This window comes from Manis javanica, chromosome 1 (genome assembly GCF_040802235.1).
Source record: "Manis javanica isolate MJ-LG chromosome 1, MJ_LKY, whole genome shotgun sequence".
Lineage (NCBI taxonomy): Eukaryota > Metazoa > Chordata > Mammalia > Pholidota > Manidae > Manis > Manis javanica.
This window is the reverse complement of record NC_133156.1, coordinates 3,002,540-3,021,901: the sequence shown is the minus strand read 5'-3', so window position 1 is coordinate 3,021,901 and position 19,362 is coordinate 3,002,540. Positions and strand designations below refer to the sequence as shown.

Below are 19,362 nucleotides of genomic sequence, written 5' to 3'. Positions count from 1 at the left end.
CTGCGGATCTGTATCTAGAGGTAAAACTGCCAACCAATAAGGCTCCCAGAGCCTCAAGATTGGTAGGTCACAAATGACAAACTGTTTTCTAAAGCAGTTGCTCTAATTAAGAGTCCCACCCATGTGTGAGAGTTTGCACAGGTCCATAGCCTTGTCAAATAGTGTATGATTGTTTTTTTTAAATTATAGCCATGCTGGTAACCTGTGTGCTATCTCATTGTAGTTTAAATTTGCATTTCCCTGATCACTAGTTAGATTTAATACTTTCTCAGATTTTTTTGGCTATTTGGATATCCTCTTATATTAAGAGTCTATTCAAGCTCTTGCTACTTTTTCTATTTACTGTTAATCTTTTCTTTGTTAATAAGTAGGACCACTCTCTCTCTAATATATATGTGTGTATATATATACATATATATAATGTATATAGATAATATAAATGTGCATAAATATAAATATAAAATACATATGTATTAGAGAGTATTAGGATGTATTCTAACTATAGACTTTGAAAGTTTTTGAAACATCTCCTCTGCAGCTTACTTTCATACTTTCTTAATAGTGACATTTTATCTTTCAACAGTTCCTAAGTTTAGTCTAGTTTCTCTCTCTTTTCTCTTATGAGTGATGCTTTTGTTTGTTGTTTTTGTATTTTCTTAAAATCTCTACCCCAAAGTCATAAGGACTTTCTCCTATATTATCTTCTGGAAATTTCCTTGGTTTACCTTTAATATGTAGCATAATCTACCTCTAAGTGACCATACTCAACGGTGCTCTGCGGTGCCACCAGGTCATAAATCAAGTGTCCATACGTGTGTGTGTGTGTCTGAGCTATCTGTTCTGCTCCATTGATCTAGGTTTCAGTCTGCCCTGATATCGTGCTGCTTAGAGTATTGCACCACTGTGAGTCTTGACACACAGACGAGTTCTCTCAATGTGTTCTCTTTCTTCAAAGCTGACTTGGCTGCCTCTTTCTCTCCTGCATTACCATGTGCCTTTCAGAAGCAACTTACCCATTTCTGCTCACATATACATGCACACTCCTGGATTTTTTTTTGTTTTTTGAACCTATAGATGAATTTGAGGTAAGTGTTAACATCTTTAAAATAGTAAGTCTCCATTCATTTAAGTCTCTAATGTCTCTTAATAATTTTATATACTTTGCATAAATGTCTTGCAGATTTTTGTTAGTTTTATTCCTAAATATATGAAATAGTTGATGTGATAGTAAAGGGTATTTTTTAAACATTTCATTTTCTAATTGTTCGTTGCTGATATATAGAAATTAAATTGATTTTGTGGACACCTTGCTAAACTCACTAACACTAATAGTTTATTATTCTGGATTTTTTATGTTCACAACGTACCAGTCATGAATAATGACAGATTTATTTCTTCTCTTCCAATAATTATACAACTGATTTACTTGCCTTACTGAATTTGCTAAGCCCATCCACACAATGTTGAAGAAATGTAGTAATAGGGAATATTGCTGTGCTGTTCCTAGTCTCAAAGGGAAAGCCATAAATAATTCACCAGTGAGTATACTCTGTTATAGGTTTTTATAAATATCCTTAATTGAATCAAGTAAATTACCTTCTGTTTTCAGTTTGCATAGTTATTTTAAAGTCAGGATCTGATAGTTCTCTCACTGGAGCCTCTGTCATGAGCAGAGTTAAAGACAAGCGACAAACTGGGAGAGAAAATATCTGTGAGTTATACAACAGAGAGCTAACCTTCCCAGAGAATTCCGGTAACATTGCCAGATTCCATTTTCTCACACATATTAGAGCACTGTTCCAGGCCACTGCTGTCAGGAATGTAAGTTTTACCAGTCCATGAGCCTAAATAAATTAGGTTTTCACAAAGCTATATGCCTTCCTTTCAAAGGATTGTCTTTTCTTCTGTGGGTATGTTCTCTCTCATTTTAACAATAAAATACTATTTTTCTAACAAACCATTATTATAAAACACAGTCACTCAGGGTTTTTTAATGTTCTTATTTGCAAAACTAAAAATTAGTAACTTTTTGCAGGTCCCTCTAACTTCTTCAGTTCATCCTATTGGTGTCAGAAACCTCGGACCTCATCTGTGTATCGGTGACCCTCAAAGAACTGGCAAAGGAAAGGAAGCCAGAGCATTACGGAGAAAAGGGGTGGTGATAAGGGAACCTTTGGAGATTATGGAGAAACAGGAAGTAAAGCAAGGCTGTGCAACACCACGAAGCCAGGGCAGAGAAGGATTTCTACTTGGTGACTGCGTTTGGCTGCGTTAGCGCTGCAGAGAACTCTGAAATGCTTACTGTATTTAGTAACAAAGAGGATATTAGTGCTTCTGGTGTGAAGAATGACAGCAGAGCAGCAGGGCCAAGACAGAATGCTTTTCAGAAGAAAAAAGGGTGGTGAGGACGTGGAGACACTGACTTGACTGATTTTTTGGGGGAATTTACTTTTGAAAGGAGAGATGTGTGCCTCTGTCCTCGTGTGGACAGAGTAGGATTTGAGTTGATTGGCTGCTTGCTTGCTTGAGTGGTTGGCTGGTTTAGTTGGTTGACTGGAGGAGATTGAATAAGATTAATGTTAACAGAAAATCCCTTAAGGGGAAAGACAGGAGTATTAAAAATGTAAGAGGTAAAGGAAATAATTAGCAGAAGAGAGATTCTGAGAAGAGGCAGTTACATGGAATGCAGAACACAGAGGAGAGGCTACACTGAGGGCAGAAAGGGAGACCTGTGTCCTTGGTCCACCAGAAAAGATGCTTCCAGAACTCCAGCCAATACTGTGCAGTGTCTGCAAGGCTCAGCACTAGTCCATCAGTGTGAAGGGGTCCCATGCCCGTGTCAGGTCCACCGAAGACTGGGATGCACATAAATCTGTAATCCAATGAGACTCGAATTGGGGAGAATGACCACCAAGAGGAATAATAGCCAGTGAAAGTCCCTTGGGATGGGGCAGTCAATGAATCCGAGAGGGATAAAGGGAGAGGCAAAGAGCACAACTGTCCCCTTCTGTCCTCTCCACATTTCCCATCAGGCTGCACCCTGTCCCCTGCACAGACACCCTCCCCATATCCACCTAACCTTCACATGCCACAGCGTTCATTCTCTGAGTTCATTGTGCTCAGGCAGCTTGTAGGAAGAATGTAGTCTCTCAGACTCAAACAGAACAAGACAGGTGTTTGAAGACTAAAAGGCAAGCTTTCAGCTAAAAGAAAGCATCTCTCAAGGTGAAGTGTATACAGTTTCCTGGTCAGTAAAAGAGATCGTTTGGTTAGACAAGCATTCCTTGTGCCCTTATGTGGATTTATGTGTGATCCACATAAATGCACCAGCCTAGGGGAGACATGGGGCTGAAATCTACCCCTGGTGAGAATGATATTGACAATTTGAAATTCACCTGTTTTCTACTATCAGTCAACATGTATCCAGCCCATACTTTATTCCACATAGGTATGTATCATTACCATCAATCAGTTTGTCTAAACATCAGACAATATCTGAAGAGGGAGATGAGATGACAGTTTTCTGAGAAAATCTGTGAGTAGAAGAAGCCTGAGGGAAATTGACAGGCATTTGGCTTGTCCTGAAAAATATGATAGAAATGGGGCTTGGTGACCTTCCTCGAAGGCAGGCATCTTTGAAATGGGAAGGAGGTGGGGTAAAAGTATGCATGAAATGGGGTCTGGATCTTGTACTTACTGACTGATGTGGCCACGCAATCCTGTCAGGGCAAACAGTAGAATAAAGGTGTAAGTTTTCTAAGCTGAGGAAACAACACATAAGAGGCCAATTCCTCTCCACTCACCATCACATAAAAGCTTTCTTAGCAATACTTTATTGGTTTCCTTCACAGAAACAGTGAATCATCTGCCCCACCATGGTGGGCTTTCAGTGAGGCTCAGACATGTCCACAAAGTGGGACGGTCTCCAGTGGGTGGACTCGAATGAGCTGGATTGCCTTTGCTTCTTGTGGGGGCTGCACTGAATGGTGTGCCTTCCCCTCTTAGAGATCCTGTGTCCCAGGTGGGAATAGATGTTGTCTGACCCTTGACCTAGCACCTAGAGGGCATTCGGTTAACATTTGCTTGACTCTAAATGAGCGGTTTCCCTGGTGCTGCTCTTTCAAGAGCGACTGGCTCTCTGGCATCCATGGCAGAGGCTTCATCTGCATCTGAACAGGACCGAACTCCGCTAGGAGTGGTGCACTCTGGGAAATGGCCTCCCTGGCCTGGACCCTCTGTGGTCCCCAAATCCCTGGGGCCATGGGGTCGTCGTCTCTGGCCTCACTGTGGAGAGAGACTCAGCCAGAACATCAGGCTGATGGGTAAAGGCTTTGGCCAGCTGTAAGCAGGACTAACCCTGGAAGAGAATCAGAGAAAGCAAAGAAGGGCATGTACATCTCCTTGAATTCTTAAACTGAGAACCTAAAAAGTCGTTCTCACCTATTGTTTCCCAGTAACACAAGGAAAGTGTTGGTGGGCAGGAAAAAAACTGTCCTTGGGCAGCAGCCCAGCAGGCTTCAAAAAGCTATCAAAGAGTCATTTTAAGTCCCTTTGCACAGACATGTCCAGAATATTGACTATAAGAGAGAAGAAGAGAGACTATTCCTGAGTGATTTTCTCCAGTGCTCACACCTCCCCTCGGCTGTGTGTTCGGCAGGGGCCCCACAGAAATTGCTGCGGAGACTATCAACATAGTTTTAATGTAGGCATCCTCGATTTTTATAACCCCCAACTTTCCATAAAAGCTCATTTTTTCCATTCCCACAGATGGCAGGAAGAATAGATAGCCGAATATACCCTTCACAGATGTCTATTGATTCTTTTTCATTATGTGCCAAATACAGCAGGGATTTTTAATTATTTTTAAATTGTATGACAGAACAGAATGATAAATGGAATAAATAGAAGACTAAACAATATTTTGTCATCGGAATAAAAATGTAAGCCTGAAATTTTGGGAGGTTTAAATCTTGTAAGGGCCTCTTCCTTTGATTCCTCTTTTATTCCTAAAGGATCCATTAATTCATTCATTAATTTAAAAAGTTATTGAGCATCATGTACCCAGGCCTAAGTTACAGGATGGGGATTTAGGATGCAGAGGGCAAGGGGTAGGGGATAGATTTCATTTATTTACTTTCAATTCATATAAAATTTAAACCTTAAGATGTCTTCAGGAAGATTTTCTGGGGTGAAAGTGGGGAATTATGAGAAACGCAATGGACAAACTCTGCGCATGGCCAGTCTTCCTCCTCCCCTCCCTCACGCATCCTTTCTAGGTGTGACCCAGGTTTCCCACAGAAAAAGAAACTATCTTGATCCCTCTCATCTGTAACAGTTGAATGTTTGTTTCCCCCTAAGTGAGTCTGTCGCTGGGAGATGGGCATTACTTGGATCCAGCCCTCAAAGAACTCAAGGTTATCTTCATGGTAAATCTCATAAGGGAACACAAAATACTGTCTTCAAAATACCTTATAAGGCCTCAGCCTTCTATTGCAAAATTGTCTTTGATCAAACGTTTGAGCAATTTTTCTGGATCGTTAAGAAAGTATTATTATTAAAGGTTCATGAGGACATTTTCATTGCTTATTTATCATTAAAAGACCCCCATTAATTTTCAAAAGAGAGTTGAGGCTGTTTAAAACAGAAGCTGTAATGTCCTAGGGCAGTTAAGAGAGAAAAACGTGGGGAAGTAGAGGAAGCTTTATTACAGCTCCTTTTATTTTTTCATAGAGGTCACAAAACATGGTGCAATGCTAAGGCGCAGCAAGCCTCCCTCTGCACCACACCTTCCTTAAGTCCTCTTTTCTGAGCTTGTGCTGAAATTGCCTGTATGACAAGGTTAACTGAGAGCCCGGCAGTCTCCAGTACTTCACAAGCCTTAGCTTGGCCAGCTCCTGAAACATACTCATATGGGAGATCTTATCATTACTTTATTTTAAATATGAGAAAACAAAAGTTTAGAGATCAAGTATCTTGCTCAAAGTCACACCACTAGTGAGTGGCAGACAGAGAGAAGTTCTAATCCAGGCAGGTCTGATAATTTCCAGAGCACTTCATTAAGGTACATTTTTGAATAGTAGGTCACAGATCAACATAGCAGGCCTATGAGTCCTTTTCAACTGAGTAAGTCAGAAGAGCAATGATCAGAGCACATCCCACATAGTAAAAGGCAAGAAGTATTTGAGAAATTGTTTTTAGTGGTGTGCATGTGCGAGCTTGCTTATTTGTGATACAAAACTTATTTCTAACTGTGAGTAACTCTCTTTAAAAAATTCCAAAACTGTTGCACTGAGATGTATTGATTCTCATTCATTCATGTCCCAAACATAGAAGGACTACTAGTTTTTATGACTCTGCTCTCTACAGAAATCTTTACACAAAAGAAATTAAGAGATTTAAAAATCTAAGACTCAGTATGCTTCTTGCTGGGTGAATAGGCTTCACAAGCCAAACTCCACAGGCGTGCAGCTGAGGGTCCCTAAAATAGTCACACCTGACTGGTCTCTAGTGCCTAGTTGCTGGTAGTAAATCATTCATCTGTCACTCCCTTAGAAGCAGAGAAAATGTTTTTTGCTTTTGTAAGAACAAAAATCCAGTGGATAGAAAGCATAGGCCACATCCCCACTTAGGAAAGGCCTAGCAGATGCATCAGCTTCTGGGGGACAGTGTCACTGTCACATTGACTGTCCTCCGGAGAGGGCCAGACTCCCCTTCTTTGCATTTATGGGATTTTGAGGGTCATTACGACTCAAGGTCTAAAGCTCAAGTAATGAGATCACTACTCTTCCTCTCTAATGAAATCACTAAAAGCTTAACATGCACATGTAGCTCAGACATGTCTTTAGTGCCTATATGAAATTCCTGCCTTGTGATAAGGGGCATTATTTGCTAACCAACAAGGGCCATCAGGCTCCACTATCTTTAGGAAAGCCTGGTAGCCTGCCTGGGTGGGGCAGCAGACCACTCCACGTCAGCATTTTCTTGAAGGACCCAGATGTAACAAGGGCATTTCCCCGAAGAACCAGAGTCAGAAGTGCCGTCATAGTCTCAGGCTTCATTTTATCATCTTTCCATGGAAGTAATAACACCAACCACACAAAATTGCTATTAAGATTAAAGTGAGATAATTAGGATATGCCCAGTACAAAGTAGATGGTGCTCCACGAAGGTTTGTTCTCTATCTTTCCACTATATTAACAAACATCTTACCATTGACTCAAGGAAATTTCTGGCCATGATTCAGGGGCATGGTTAGGAACTTTGCAAACACCCCTCTCTTCCTTCAATTACTCATAATGACCTGTAGCCATGCCTGAGTCTACAGTCTCTTTAAATCAGCTTCTGTGACATTTCACCTTGTCCCCCTTTTTTAAAACTACGTGACTTCCACAATTTTAGTATTTACAAAGAAGATACCTCTTTATTTTCTGAAAAGTACTGTTACAAAATTGAAAGACTGTCTCTTACGTCTAAATGTCTGGCATGTTTTGGTCATCCTATCCACAGAGCAGGACATGTTCTCAGTGCTAGTTATATGTCCTTACCGCATTCCTTCATTCAACCCAGCAGTTGTTCAACTCTTGTCTTCTCTTACGTTCTCAATACAGAGACTGTTGTCAGTTCATACTCATAGGGGACATATGCTTCTTGAAATGTAGGTTCCTGACTCAGTTGATGTCTTCAGAGCAGAGTGGTTAAGAGTGGGTCTCTGGGACTGGGGATGGGGGTGATTTAAACCAGCCATATGTGACTTTCAAGATGGGTGATGGCATTCGACCTCCTTACTCCTGAAACATAAAGGACAGTATCACCCAGACGTGGATGAAATAATAGCTGAGATAACCAATTATGCAAAGGCCTGGCACACGGTAAACTCAGTGAGTGTCAGATATTATTACTATTAGCTCTCCTTATTCAGAGGTGGTTCTGCACTCCTAATTCATGCTTCAGCCGGGCCTTTTGCCTATGCGTCTATTATTATATGTCACCTCAAATCCTTGTAAAGGACTAATTAGTAAGCAAATCCCTCTGTTCGATTCTGCTAGCTTTGATTTCATACAAAAGTAGCACAGTAGCTTGGGTTTTGTTTACTATTGCCTTCATCAAGTGGAGTCAAAATGGGCCTTGACTCCATTGCTGGTACGGCTGGTGTTGGGTTCATGATGGTGATTGGGTAGAACGTTCTAATTAAGAATTTCAAAGAAATTGTGCACTGAGAATAACATGAGACAGATTCAACACAGAGTGTTCCTGGGGAAGTAAAATGAATGGGTCACCATGACAAGAGCTCAGCCATATTAGCACTTTCTTGCTATTACATGACATTTTGGTCCCCTTTCCCTTAGATTTTGCACTGACTGAAGGCGGTACAGTCACTCCTTTGTGCACAAAAGGATATTTTCCCTGCGGGAATCTGACCAAGTGCCTGCCCCGCGTATTCCATTGCGACGGCATGAACGACTGCGGGAACGGGGCTGACGAGGGCAACTGCGGTGAGTCCGCCTGATACCTGCAACACGGAACAGTAATGCTCACCCCGGCAGCGGGGGCGGATCTGCTCTTCTATAGGGAACACAAGTAATTGATCCCTGATTGATTTGTCGTGATGACCTGAATTTTCCTAAAGGTTGCTGAATTCCAGAAATACAGTATTATAAAATATATTATAAAATACAGAACAACATGTATAAAATACAGTATTGTAGAATTTAAAATATTTTATAAAAATTGAAGTTGTAAAAAAAAATTGAAGTTGTATTTTGAAATCTCCTTGGATCCCCAGATTTTGATTTTAAATGGCTTCCTGTGGCTACCTCCTTAAGGATTACTAATATGGTTCAGTTGCAAGAATATCCTAATCCCACCCTGAGAATGAATTCATTGACGAGGTGTCCCCTCCTCATGTGCCCTGACCCGGAAGCTCCCCATCAGTCTAGGATGAGCACCTGGTCTGTGGCCACAGCATCCTAGTGTATCTGCTGTGATGTACTAAGGACCTTCTTGTCTTTTCACATACTTATGTCACTAGACATGGGTTCCTCGAAAAGAGTTTATTTGTGGCCTGATTTGGTTTTGCTGTCCCAGAGCCTAAAACAAAGAAGTCCGTCGCAGGTTCTCAATCGGTGATAGGGGGCAGCCCTCCGGATGCCCATGGGCAAGTGAATCAAGCTCCTGGCCTTTCCTCCTCATGGCACGGGGATCAGAGATTCTGCAGGCTTATCTGCCTCATGAGGATATTCTGAATGCAAATTAGATAATTTCTACAAAGGCATCAAATTGAATCATTTAAAAAACCATTGAAAGTATTACAAGACAGAAATTAATTAAAGATAGCAGGGCTCAAAGGCACCTGTGGACAACATTTTAAACTGACTTTTCTGTCTGTGTGGACTTTGCTATCATACATATGATGTGTATACCCTTTTTAAGAGCATATGCTAAAGTAATTATACTTCAAATGATGCCTCCTTTTCAAAATGAATATGACTTTATTGCAAAAAAAAGGAAAAGAACCTTGGCAAATAAGCAAAATCATATCTTCTGACAAATTAAGAAAATATTATTTCTTTCAACAGGAATGGATAGCCTTCACGAAAAGGAATTTCATTTTTGCTTTATTAAAAAGATCAGGAGACATGACTTTTATCAGAACTCATTACATCTATCAATGTAATATGTAATGCTTATGCATTTGACAAAACAGAATTCAGATTATATTGTATTATTCTGAGGACCTCAAAATTAAGATAATTTAAAATGTCCAGCATAGAAATAGGTGACAGTTTCCAAGATGGATACGTGTATGTAAAATAATTACTGATTTACATTGTATATTTCAAGATAAATACATTTGAAATATTTGTAACTGCGAAAAAGGGGAAAACTCCAAATGTTTACCTAGCTCTTTGTCCCTTACCATTGATGTTATTAATACTTAAACAAATTTTTAATTGATTTCATTATCAAATTTTTATACTTTTGCTTTGTAGTTTGATATTTGGTTTATAGAATAACTGACACATATTCATAACTATTTCACAGGAGACACAAGTGGATGGGCAACTATATTTGGCACAGTCCATGGAAATGCTAATAATGTGACATTAACACAGGAGTGGTATTGGTTCAAAGACTCAGTATCAGCTTTGCAAGCAACACGGTTTGTGGCTTATGGATTTATATGGGTAGTGTGATAAATTCCCTTTAGAAATTCAATTTCAGTTCAGTGTATTTCAAGAGTCGACTCATCTGTTGTTTGCCCATAGGCTGAAAAGAAAGAAGAAAAAGACATTCTCAATTCATGATCATTTTATGTATTAGTCTATCATTGCAAGAATATATAGGCATTGAATGATTGTGACAAATAATAAAGATCTTATTCCCTCTAATTATTTCCTTCAGTAAAGATATTGAGCACTAACTACTTTCCAGCCCCTACATCAGACACTGAGACTACCATAAGATGTGGTCCCAACCCACAAATACATAGTTCACATTGCAGTAAGAAAGACAAATCCTTACAGAGGCAGGAAGGATACACTATTAATGCTAAATTGGAAGATTTATGTTTGCACAGGCAACGTGGACGCCCACTGGTAGAAATGATTGCCCTGCTGGGAGTGGGGAAAGATCCACAGAAAAGATGACAGTGAGATGGACTTTGAAATCCTTAGATGGAGGGAAGGGTAGGAGGTAACAGGATGAGCAGGAAAGCAAGGCCAGGAAAGTGCTGGAATGGGAAGGTAAAGAACATGGTTCCCCATGCCTTTGGCAATGGTTCTGAGTGCACGAGGTGAAGGACATGAACCCAGAGAGGGGCCAGCCCCTAAGGGGCTCTGGGTACACACTTTGGAGATTGGCCTTGATGCTGGAGATAGAAATATGTTTATGTATATACATGTATTATATATGTCTACTGTGAATATAGACATAGTTATGTAGGTGCATATATGTTTTTATATACACATTAGTAATTACATATGATTACATACATAATGTATATATGTATTAAATACTGCATTGACAATATCTTACATACTTTATAATACCAGTTTATAATTACCACTTATTATAGACTTATTCACAAGTATATCATGTATAAATTTAGAAATGAAGAAGATTAGAAACAGACAGAACTGGAAGTCCTAATATTCTCTCCCTGATGCCTTACACATGTCCCATGTGGCCGTCACTGCTGTACACAGTGGGCAGCCCCCCAAGTCGTGTGCTTATTTTCTTTCAATCAGGAGGAGAAGCACAGGATAAGAAATATATGTGAAAATGATCCCTCCACCAGAATTGTAGAGAATGGGTTAGGATGGTGGTTTTCTCCCTGGGACAATTTTGCCCCTAGAGAACATCTATTTATCGGTAAATAGAAGTCTGCAACCTCAAGGTTTTAATCTAATAACCACTATTTTCAATGCCAATATATGTTAAAGTAAACATTTTGAACTTATCTTTAGGAAGCTGAGCTACCTAGCATAAACCTATAAACAACATTGACTATTTCCCAAAACTTTGTATGCTAAAATGCATCTTTTGAATTGAGCAGGCATTCAAAATAAGTGTGTTGAATTTACTAAAATTCAGTGAAGTTAATTTTTAAAATAAAGTTTAAAAGTGATCTAGAAGAAGCAGAGCAACTTGAGAGAACTTATAATCAGATTTCAACAAATTTTAAAAGTTAAAATTTGAAAATAATTCTCATTTTTCTTAGTGCCATCAAAACAAATACCCATAGAATCAGAGACAAAATCAAATGCTCCATTAGTATAGCCTGGTCATTCTCTCTGCCGAACACACACACATACACACAAACACAAACACATCCACACAAAGTGACTGTCCCATGGAGTGACTTGGCCTGGTTTCTCCACAGATTCTTCACACCTTTATATGCCATTATTTCCATAATTATGTAAGTTTCTTCAGAGTAAATTCTGAAACCTTCTTCTTTCTTCTGAATGCTTCATATAGCTGGATCTAAGTTTTTCTCAACTTTACAGCTTCTCTACAACTTGTATGACCTACTTTAACTTCCTAGCCAGGAAAAACAAGAACCAAAATGACAGGGTATCTGACTTTTTATTTTAATAGGGCGCAATGGTGTCTATTGTAAAAACCTGCAACTTCACACAGCTCTAAGAGGTTTGAAAATGGGAAAAGAACTGAACTGAATTTAAATTAACAGTATTTATTGAGCAAGTTCTTTGTGCCATTCAATTAAATCAAATTGCCTCAATTATACCCATTCAAGTTTAAAGATTATACCATAGAGATACACGCAATTACCGTAACATTTTTCATTGAGGAAAACTTAATCTTACTTTACTAGATACTTTTCTGATATTTAAATTTTTCTGTGGCTTCTTTCTAATCACTTATTATATGCCTATGAAATAACCCCTGGAAGCTAGAACGGAGATGAACACCACATCAGTCTATATTTGACTAGGAAAGGATTCTGACTTGTTTTTATCATAGGGCTGAGTTAGTCCTTTTAACAAGACATAAATGTCATATACATTCAATGCAAAGAGAACAACATCAGTTCTTAGAGACAAAGTCATAATTAAAGCAAAGTATTTTTGCCCTAGTGAAATCTCACTCTTTTTGCCCCTAGTTCTAGACCAGTTTCCACAGCGCTGTGACTGCAAAGAAACTGAGCTGGAATGCATGGATGCTGGCTTAAAGTTCGTGCCCCTGACTTCCAGCAATGCCACATTACTGTGAGTAGATGTCAAATCCTCATGCTATTTGCCCCTAAAGTCATATGAAAGCCATGTAACCTGATCCAGTGTGTCTTTGTTCTGTTTTATGCTACTTGTATATTGGCAAAATAACAGCACCTGCTTTTAAGACCACCAGCCATCAGAGAATTCCAGTCCTTCTCCAGGGAAAAAAACGTATTCAACACTCTATGTTGAATTAGCCAGGTTATGCTTTAGTTCACAGATGTCCGGAGTTCTTATTTTTAATTGCTTTCTGATGTATGTATTATTAGGAAAATGCCAGATCTGTACAACTAAAAAGAAAACTCAAAAAGGAAGAATACTCACATAGTTGATCTCATTTTTAATGGTGGCCAAGACTGCAGAGATATAAGAGCTATGAAACTAGCTATGTCATCATCCTGTGAGTTTTTCTGTGCTGTGAAAAAACCTTTTGAGAGCCTCAGGAATTTCAGTCATGTCATAATTTGGGCATGCGTGAGTTGGTTAGGATTTGTGGACTTTTTGGTTTTGTTAAGTAGAGTAAAAAAGTTAAATCACTGTAGACATTCCAGACTATTATCTAGCTGACTAGACTTGTCAAATGTTTGCAAACTGCTTTAATTGTGCTTCCTAAGCTTTTTCTTCTGCCATGATAAAGTTTTAAGTTACTTTGTTTTTTTCAAGTGTGTGTTAAGTAGCTTGGAACATCACCAGATATTTTCTTCTCAAGCACAGTTTCTAAGGAAGAGTTTGGTTGGTCATAACAACCATAATGAAGTCTGCTTTACATGTTATTTTAGGTCTCTTAAGAAAAAAAATTCAGTCTTCCAGATAAAGTTTAATCAAATACACAGAACTTAAAAAGATGTAAGTAGCTATTAATAGTGTTTTTTAGGGGGAAATCCTTGTGATGTTTTGTTTAAGATGTTTTTGATCCTAAAGTAAAATGAAATACAATGTTGATTACCTTTATCATTAAATAAATTTTTCTAAATATAGTGAAGATTAGAAAAGAAAGCATTGAAAAGTAGTACCTTTACATTTCATAACATAGCTGAGCTAATTTTGAGTTAAACTACTTTTATAGAGTTAAGAGTTGAGAACAGGCATTTTAATAAGAAAACACATAGTTAAATGCATTTCTCCAAGATATTTGGAAAATGACATTGCAGATTCAGAGACATTAGATGCACTTTTTAACTTCAACGAAAAATGTTAGCATAGGCAAGAATGATCAGATCATTTAAAACACATGACAGGCTACAGGCTGTCTCCCAATAGGAGCAAAAACACAATCTGAGTGAAATCAGGGATAAGAGTATATCGGAGGAAATAAAATGTTAATAAATTGGTTCCAGTCAGCAGTGAAAAAATGGTAATCAGTAATGAACAAAGTGTCAAAATGTTGCCAATATCATCCTGGAAAGCAAGCCAGGGTCAGAGGTATATGACCTAGAGACAGCCTCTATGGGGGGACAGGGATGGACTGTAATTGTCACAATTTACATAACTGTGTCTTGATAGAGAGTCGTTGCTTTGATTGCCAGCTCACCAAACAACTTTATGATAACTACATTAACTTTCCAAATTACTCATACTAACATATTTGGGAAACATTCTTATTTGTGGAATAAGATAGTTCCCATTTGAGTAAAGAAAATGAGATTATTCAAACTTTTATGAGTTTGACTACTGTGTATCAGTCCCTCTATGCCCAGTCACTCTGGGTTAATGGAGAGATCAAGTTTCTATACTTGCCAAGATGGTCATTAGAGTAGACTTAAAAATTAGCCAAGTTACGCTGTAAGGCCCCTTGGCAGGGCCATCAGCTTATTTTATCCATCAACTTTTGGCACAGAGGAAGAGTTTTTAGAAATGTGGAATATGTCAAAACCAGGAATGAAAAAAGTCTGATCCTTTGCTGATACTGGACAAACATGTTTGGTTTCAGATCCCACCGACAGCTGCGTGCTGTTCATGAATCCAGGTCCAGAATCCCCAGTACAAGAAAGGGAGTCATTGATGTAGGTCCGTTAGTGAGGTAGAATTTTATGTGAACATAGATAACCATGCCTGGGTTTGACTATAGCCTGTGTGAATTTCATCTGCAGTCAGGACCTTCTTCTCCATCCTGGAAATGTGGTCACACTGTCATTGTCACACAGGAGTAGCTGTGCATTAGCTATGGGTTTCCAGATTCCTCTAGAGAACGCACTGCTTTTAATCTTACTGGGAATTCTTAGGATCACCACATACTCATTCTGTGAATCAATATTGTCCTTGCACTGCCTCACTTATGCTCAAGGGAGGACAAAAAAAGAGCACTAGCAGAAAAAAGGGACAAGATTCACAGTTTAGAGCACCTGTTGAAATTCTATTACCTGGAGTCATAGAAGTTTTATGAATCTCTAATTAAATCTTTTCATTATTCATGAGGTAATTAAAGTCTGCAATGGTTAAATGAGTTACCTAAGATCCAGAACTAGTTAGTGGAAAAGCTAGAATTAGAGCCTGTCTTCGGATGCCTAATGCAGCATTTATTTCACAATAACCAGAAACATAGAGATGGAAAGAAATTGTTGTAGCATCTAATTGAATCTTCTACCAACACATACTGCTCTTCAACACACAGACCACCCCACCCCTTGTATACATGTTTTTCCTTCTAATTTGGGGAAAACCATCTTTTGGGGGGCAGAAGGATCAATTGAGGATCAAGCAAAGGAGCATTAAAATTAGACTTCTCAGGCCAAGTGCTTTCCCAGACCTCTGACCCAAAGCCTTGTGCTACGTCTATATTTATCTCTCATAGTATCTGCTATTCCACTCAATGGAAGAATATGGAATCACTAATTTTGCTAATTTATGTCCCAGTTTTTCCTAGTTAAAAAGAGTAGGGATTAACCTTAACTGCCTGAATCAGCTGGAAACTTCTCCATACAAATATTTAATTCTGCTTTGAGAGAACTTAGGTACCACATCATAACCGGAGTATCATCCAGCAAGGGTTCTCCTGATGCAAGGTGCTATTGGACGCTTTCTAGGCTATTTGATTCTCCTAGAGACTCAGAGAAAGAGACTAGGAGATTGTCAGCAATGAATATTCACTAAGTGTCTATGCCATGCAAGGTGCAATGCCTTATATTCATATGTCACTTTTTAACGTTTACAAAGGGTTCCAAGATTTGGAATTCTTATCTGATCCTCAAAATCCGCAAGGTGAGGCAGAAATCATGAAGGTCCCTTTCAGGATGAGGAAACATACTCGGGAAAGAGAGGTTGTTTGCCCGGAGTCAGCCAGCTGATGAATAGCAGAGCTTGACCTCAAAGCCAGACCTCCGATCATGATCCTTTGGAAGCTTATCCACACGGTCCAGTCTCAGAATATTGTTAACCATCAAGGAAAATGTCCAGGAACCAAACTCTGCTTTGAGAATGACTCAAGTTCTTCACAAGTGTTACTAGAAGCTCGTAGAGCCGCTCATAAGCTTGGCAACCCTTCCTTACAGCCGCTCCCCTCACGCCTCCCAGCAGCTCCTGCCACTCTTCTCCAAACCCTGGGCTCAGCCCAGCCCTGGTATCTCCTGTCCTTAAACACTACCTTTTCTTCCAAATTCTGCATTACAACAGCTCAAGTAACCAAGGTAGCAAAACTCCCCCTACTCACTATGCTCCCAGCACTCTGTCATCTGAAAATAAGATGACCCATCTTTACCCAAGATCTGGTGTAAAATACCAGAGAGGATGTGGCCAAGTCACCTTTCCAGGGCCTGTTATCATCATCCTTCAGACAATAAGTATTGTCTTCTGTTTCATCCATAAACACATCATGAAAAGACATGATCTGTGTCTGGTTGACATTATACCGAGCATTTCTGTTGATCAGTCTTTCAGAGAAGAAGGTCAGGAGGATCTGACATGCCCTGTTCTCTCCCTCTTTGAGGCGCTCACAGAGCGGTGTCCTATGAGCCTGCTCTATGATCTCTCCTTAAACAAATGTCAAGCTCATCCAGCCGTAGCTTGTGAAATCTACTTTTTCCATTTTTGAAAAATGAAAACTATGCTTTCCATCTTTAATTTTCCAGCTGATCTTCTCCTTTCTAGATTCCTCAGTAATTGGTCATGATTCAGTGTTTTCATTTTTGGTGTTTCTCAATTTCTAGGAGAAATTGCTCAAGCCAGAGGGCTTTAACTCATTTTGATGAATGTACTCTACCATCTGGGCTTGAACTGCCCCGACCCTGTATTCTCTCTATTCATTGCCATCCTGAGATTATCTCTTGGACTGAGATGACAGGAATAATGTAGGAGTTGAGCATTTATAGTTATATATTATTTCATCATATTATAAAATAGTTTCCATACACTAGGCTTGGTCATTTCCTTAACATTTTCTTATTTATAAAGTATAACTAGAAATATATTTCCATTTCCCACAGTATTCTTTACTCTCTTGATTTTGAACATGACTTAGATCATTATTTGGACTACGATTCCATTTTTATGAACCCTTCCCATTAAACCTTGAATTTTGAAGAATCACCCCCACTGACCACCTCCTTCTGAGTTGGATGGTCCTAGTTTTCTCCCAGTACCATGTACCACCACCCCTCAATGTTGCATATGTCAAACACACATGAGGATCAATGATTATTTGTTGAAGGAATGATGTGTACAACTAACCCACAGGACTAAAGCAAAGGTGGGGAGCATCTTCAGCGGGGAGAATGAAAAACATAATCAGAAACCCTCAAAGGATATTGTGACAAGAGAGAAAAGGACAGTTTATAAGAGAAAAGGGTTCCCATAGGAAACAATGAAACATATGCTGGAGAAATCATTGAATCATAATTGTAGGACCTTTAAATTCCTGGCTAAAGAATTTCAGTTTTATTCTGTTTGACCAAGGAAAAGGCCTACCCAAAGGTGTGTTTTAGATTGTATTGAACCAATAAACTTAATATTCATTTTTAAGTTGTATTGGGATAGATCCTAGGAGATCACCAAATTTAATATTTAATGCTAAGTGACTCTCTGGTCTGGAATGCTGTAAATATTCACAGTGGAATAGAGGCCATTTAGGCATCAAGAAAAACAAATTCCTAAATCAAAATGAAATTCTAGTTGCCAGATGGGTAACTCTTGGTCAACTTATCTGAATGCTTTTACTACTGATCAGTTTATTCATTTTAATAGTCTTTTACTATATCCAGCCTTTCTAACATTGCATGGAGGGGAGCAATTTCAGATGACCTTTCAGAGAAATAAAATATAATTCAGGAGATTGACTATAATAGTTTATGACTGCTACCATGGAAACCAACAGCAATTTTCCTCCTCATTGTAATAGAAACCTTACATAAACTAGGAATTCCTTCTTAAACTGGGTTCTTATTCAATGCAGTTATTGGCAGCAAAATGTAATTCAAGTCTGCCTGACTCATGAATGCAAAATGTTGGATTAAAAAATAGCCTATAAACACACATGTCATTACAGCTTTTATTTGCTCTAGTTTCAGGTACATAAATTCCTGGCATTTCTGCTTGAAAATCCCTGACAGCTGAAACAGCAGGAATTCATGAACTAGTAAGTTATTGTTAGAAAAGCCATTTCATGTAAAGTATATTAAATGGGCTTCTATCTCAGCTCTGTATAAAAAGAGGACACCATTGCCAAATTGTCATGTTTCCGAATTTCCCCTTATATTCACCTAGCTACTATTCCACAAAGAAGAAAGCAGGTGCCAGGGGATCAAGTGAAAATGCAGCAGCCTAAGTCTGAGACAAGATATCTGGGACTCCAGTTCTCAACAGGGTGCCAGCAAGCTGACTAAATAGAAGACTGGAGACTTTATTATTGTAGGTATTGGAATCTTAACTCACGGTCAGGAAGGCCGTTAGGCTGTACATGTCAGATGAGTCATGCAGATCAAATGCACAAGGTCAAATTCAGAACTCACGATTACATGCATCCCTTCAGTACTGACAACATGTGGGTAAAATGTGCCTGGTGCTTTTGAATTACCCTGAATAAAATGTAAACAGCACTAGATAGGTAGTACATTTTATATTTAGGAGGAACTTCAATATACCTTTCTTATAATATATGCTTTTCCCTTTTTCACGTGCTGTTGCAACATAATTTATCATATTAACTTTCATCACATCACTGCAAGGGCTTTGAAAATGCTGAAACGGATACTGATCTATATGGGTTTATTTTATTCATAGTAGAAGTTTAAACCAAAGGCAGAATTTATGTTGTAATGGGAAGCGTCTTCTCACAGACACTGTCCAGAGACTGTGGGTTTGGAATGAATGGCACAAGGTCTTCTGGGATTCCGGTCTACTTTGTAGCAGAGAAATTGATGCTTTCTGAACTGCTATGGATGTATTGCAGGTGCTCTGTAGTACCGATCTTTCCACGTGGCAGTACACAGATAAAATGACAATATTTGTTCAACATTTAGGGTAAAAAAAATGGGTTTTGCTGGTAACTGGAGCCTCGTCTCCTCTTTACCTAGCTGTCTATGGGGCTGAGGGCTTCAATATCCTGGCATACCTGGTACAACATTCATGACTCAAAGGCTGGGAAGTTTTGCTAGGAAATAATTGTGGCATAACAAAATTCACAGGTGGCTGAATG

At 39.0% G+C, this 19,362-nt stretch overlaps 1 protein-coding gene across 1 annotated transcript in view; it reads left to right on the top strand.

Moving 5' to 3' along the window:
* Positions 1 to 627: 627 nt before the first annotated feature.
* LOC140848888 (relaxin receptor 2-like) overlaps positions 628 to 19,362 on the top strand; it is a 43,446-nt gene continuing 24,711 nt past the window's right edge. Inside the window, 7 exon segments of the mRNA XM_073233921.1 lie at positions 628 to 648; positions 7,509 to 7,523; positions 8,288 to 8,492; positions 10,042 to 10,184; positions 12,517 to 12,735; positions 13,517 to 13,553; positions 13,556 to 13,583. Of these exon segments, the coding sequence (XP_073090022.1) occupies positions 628 to 648; positions 7,509 to 7,523; positions 8,288 to 8,492; positions 10,042 to 10,184; positions 12,517 to 12,735; positions 13,517 to 13,553; positions 13,556 to 13,583 (668 nt within the window).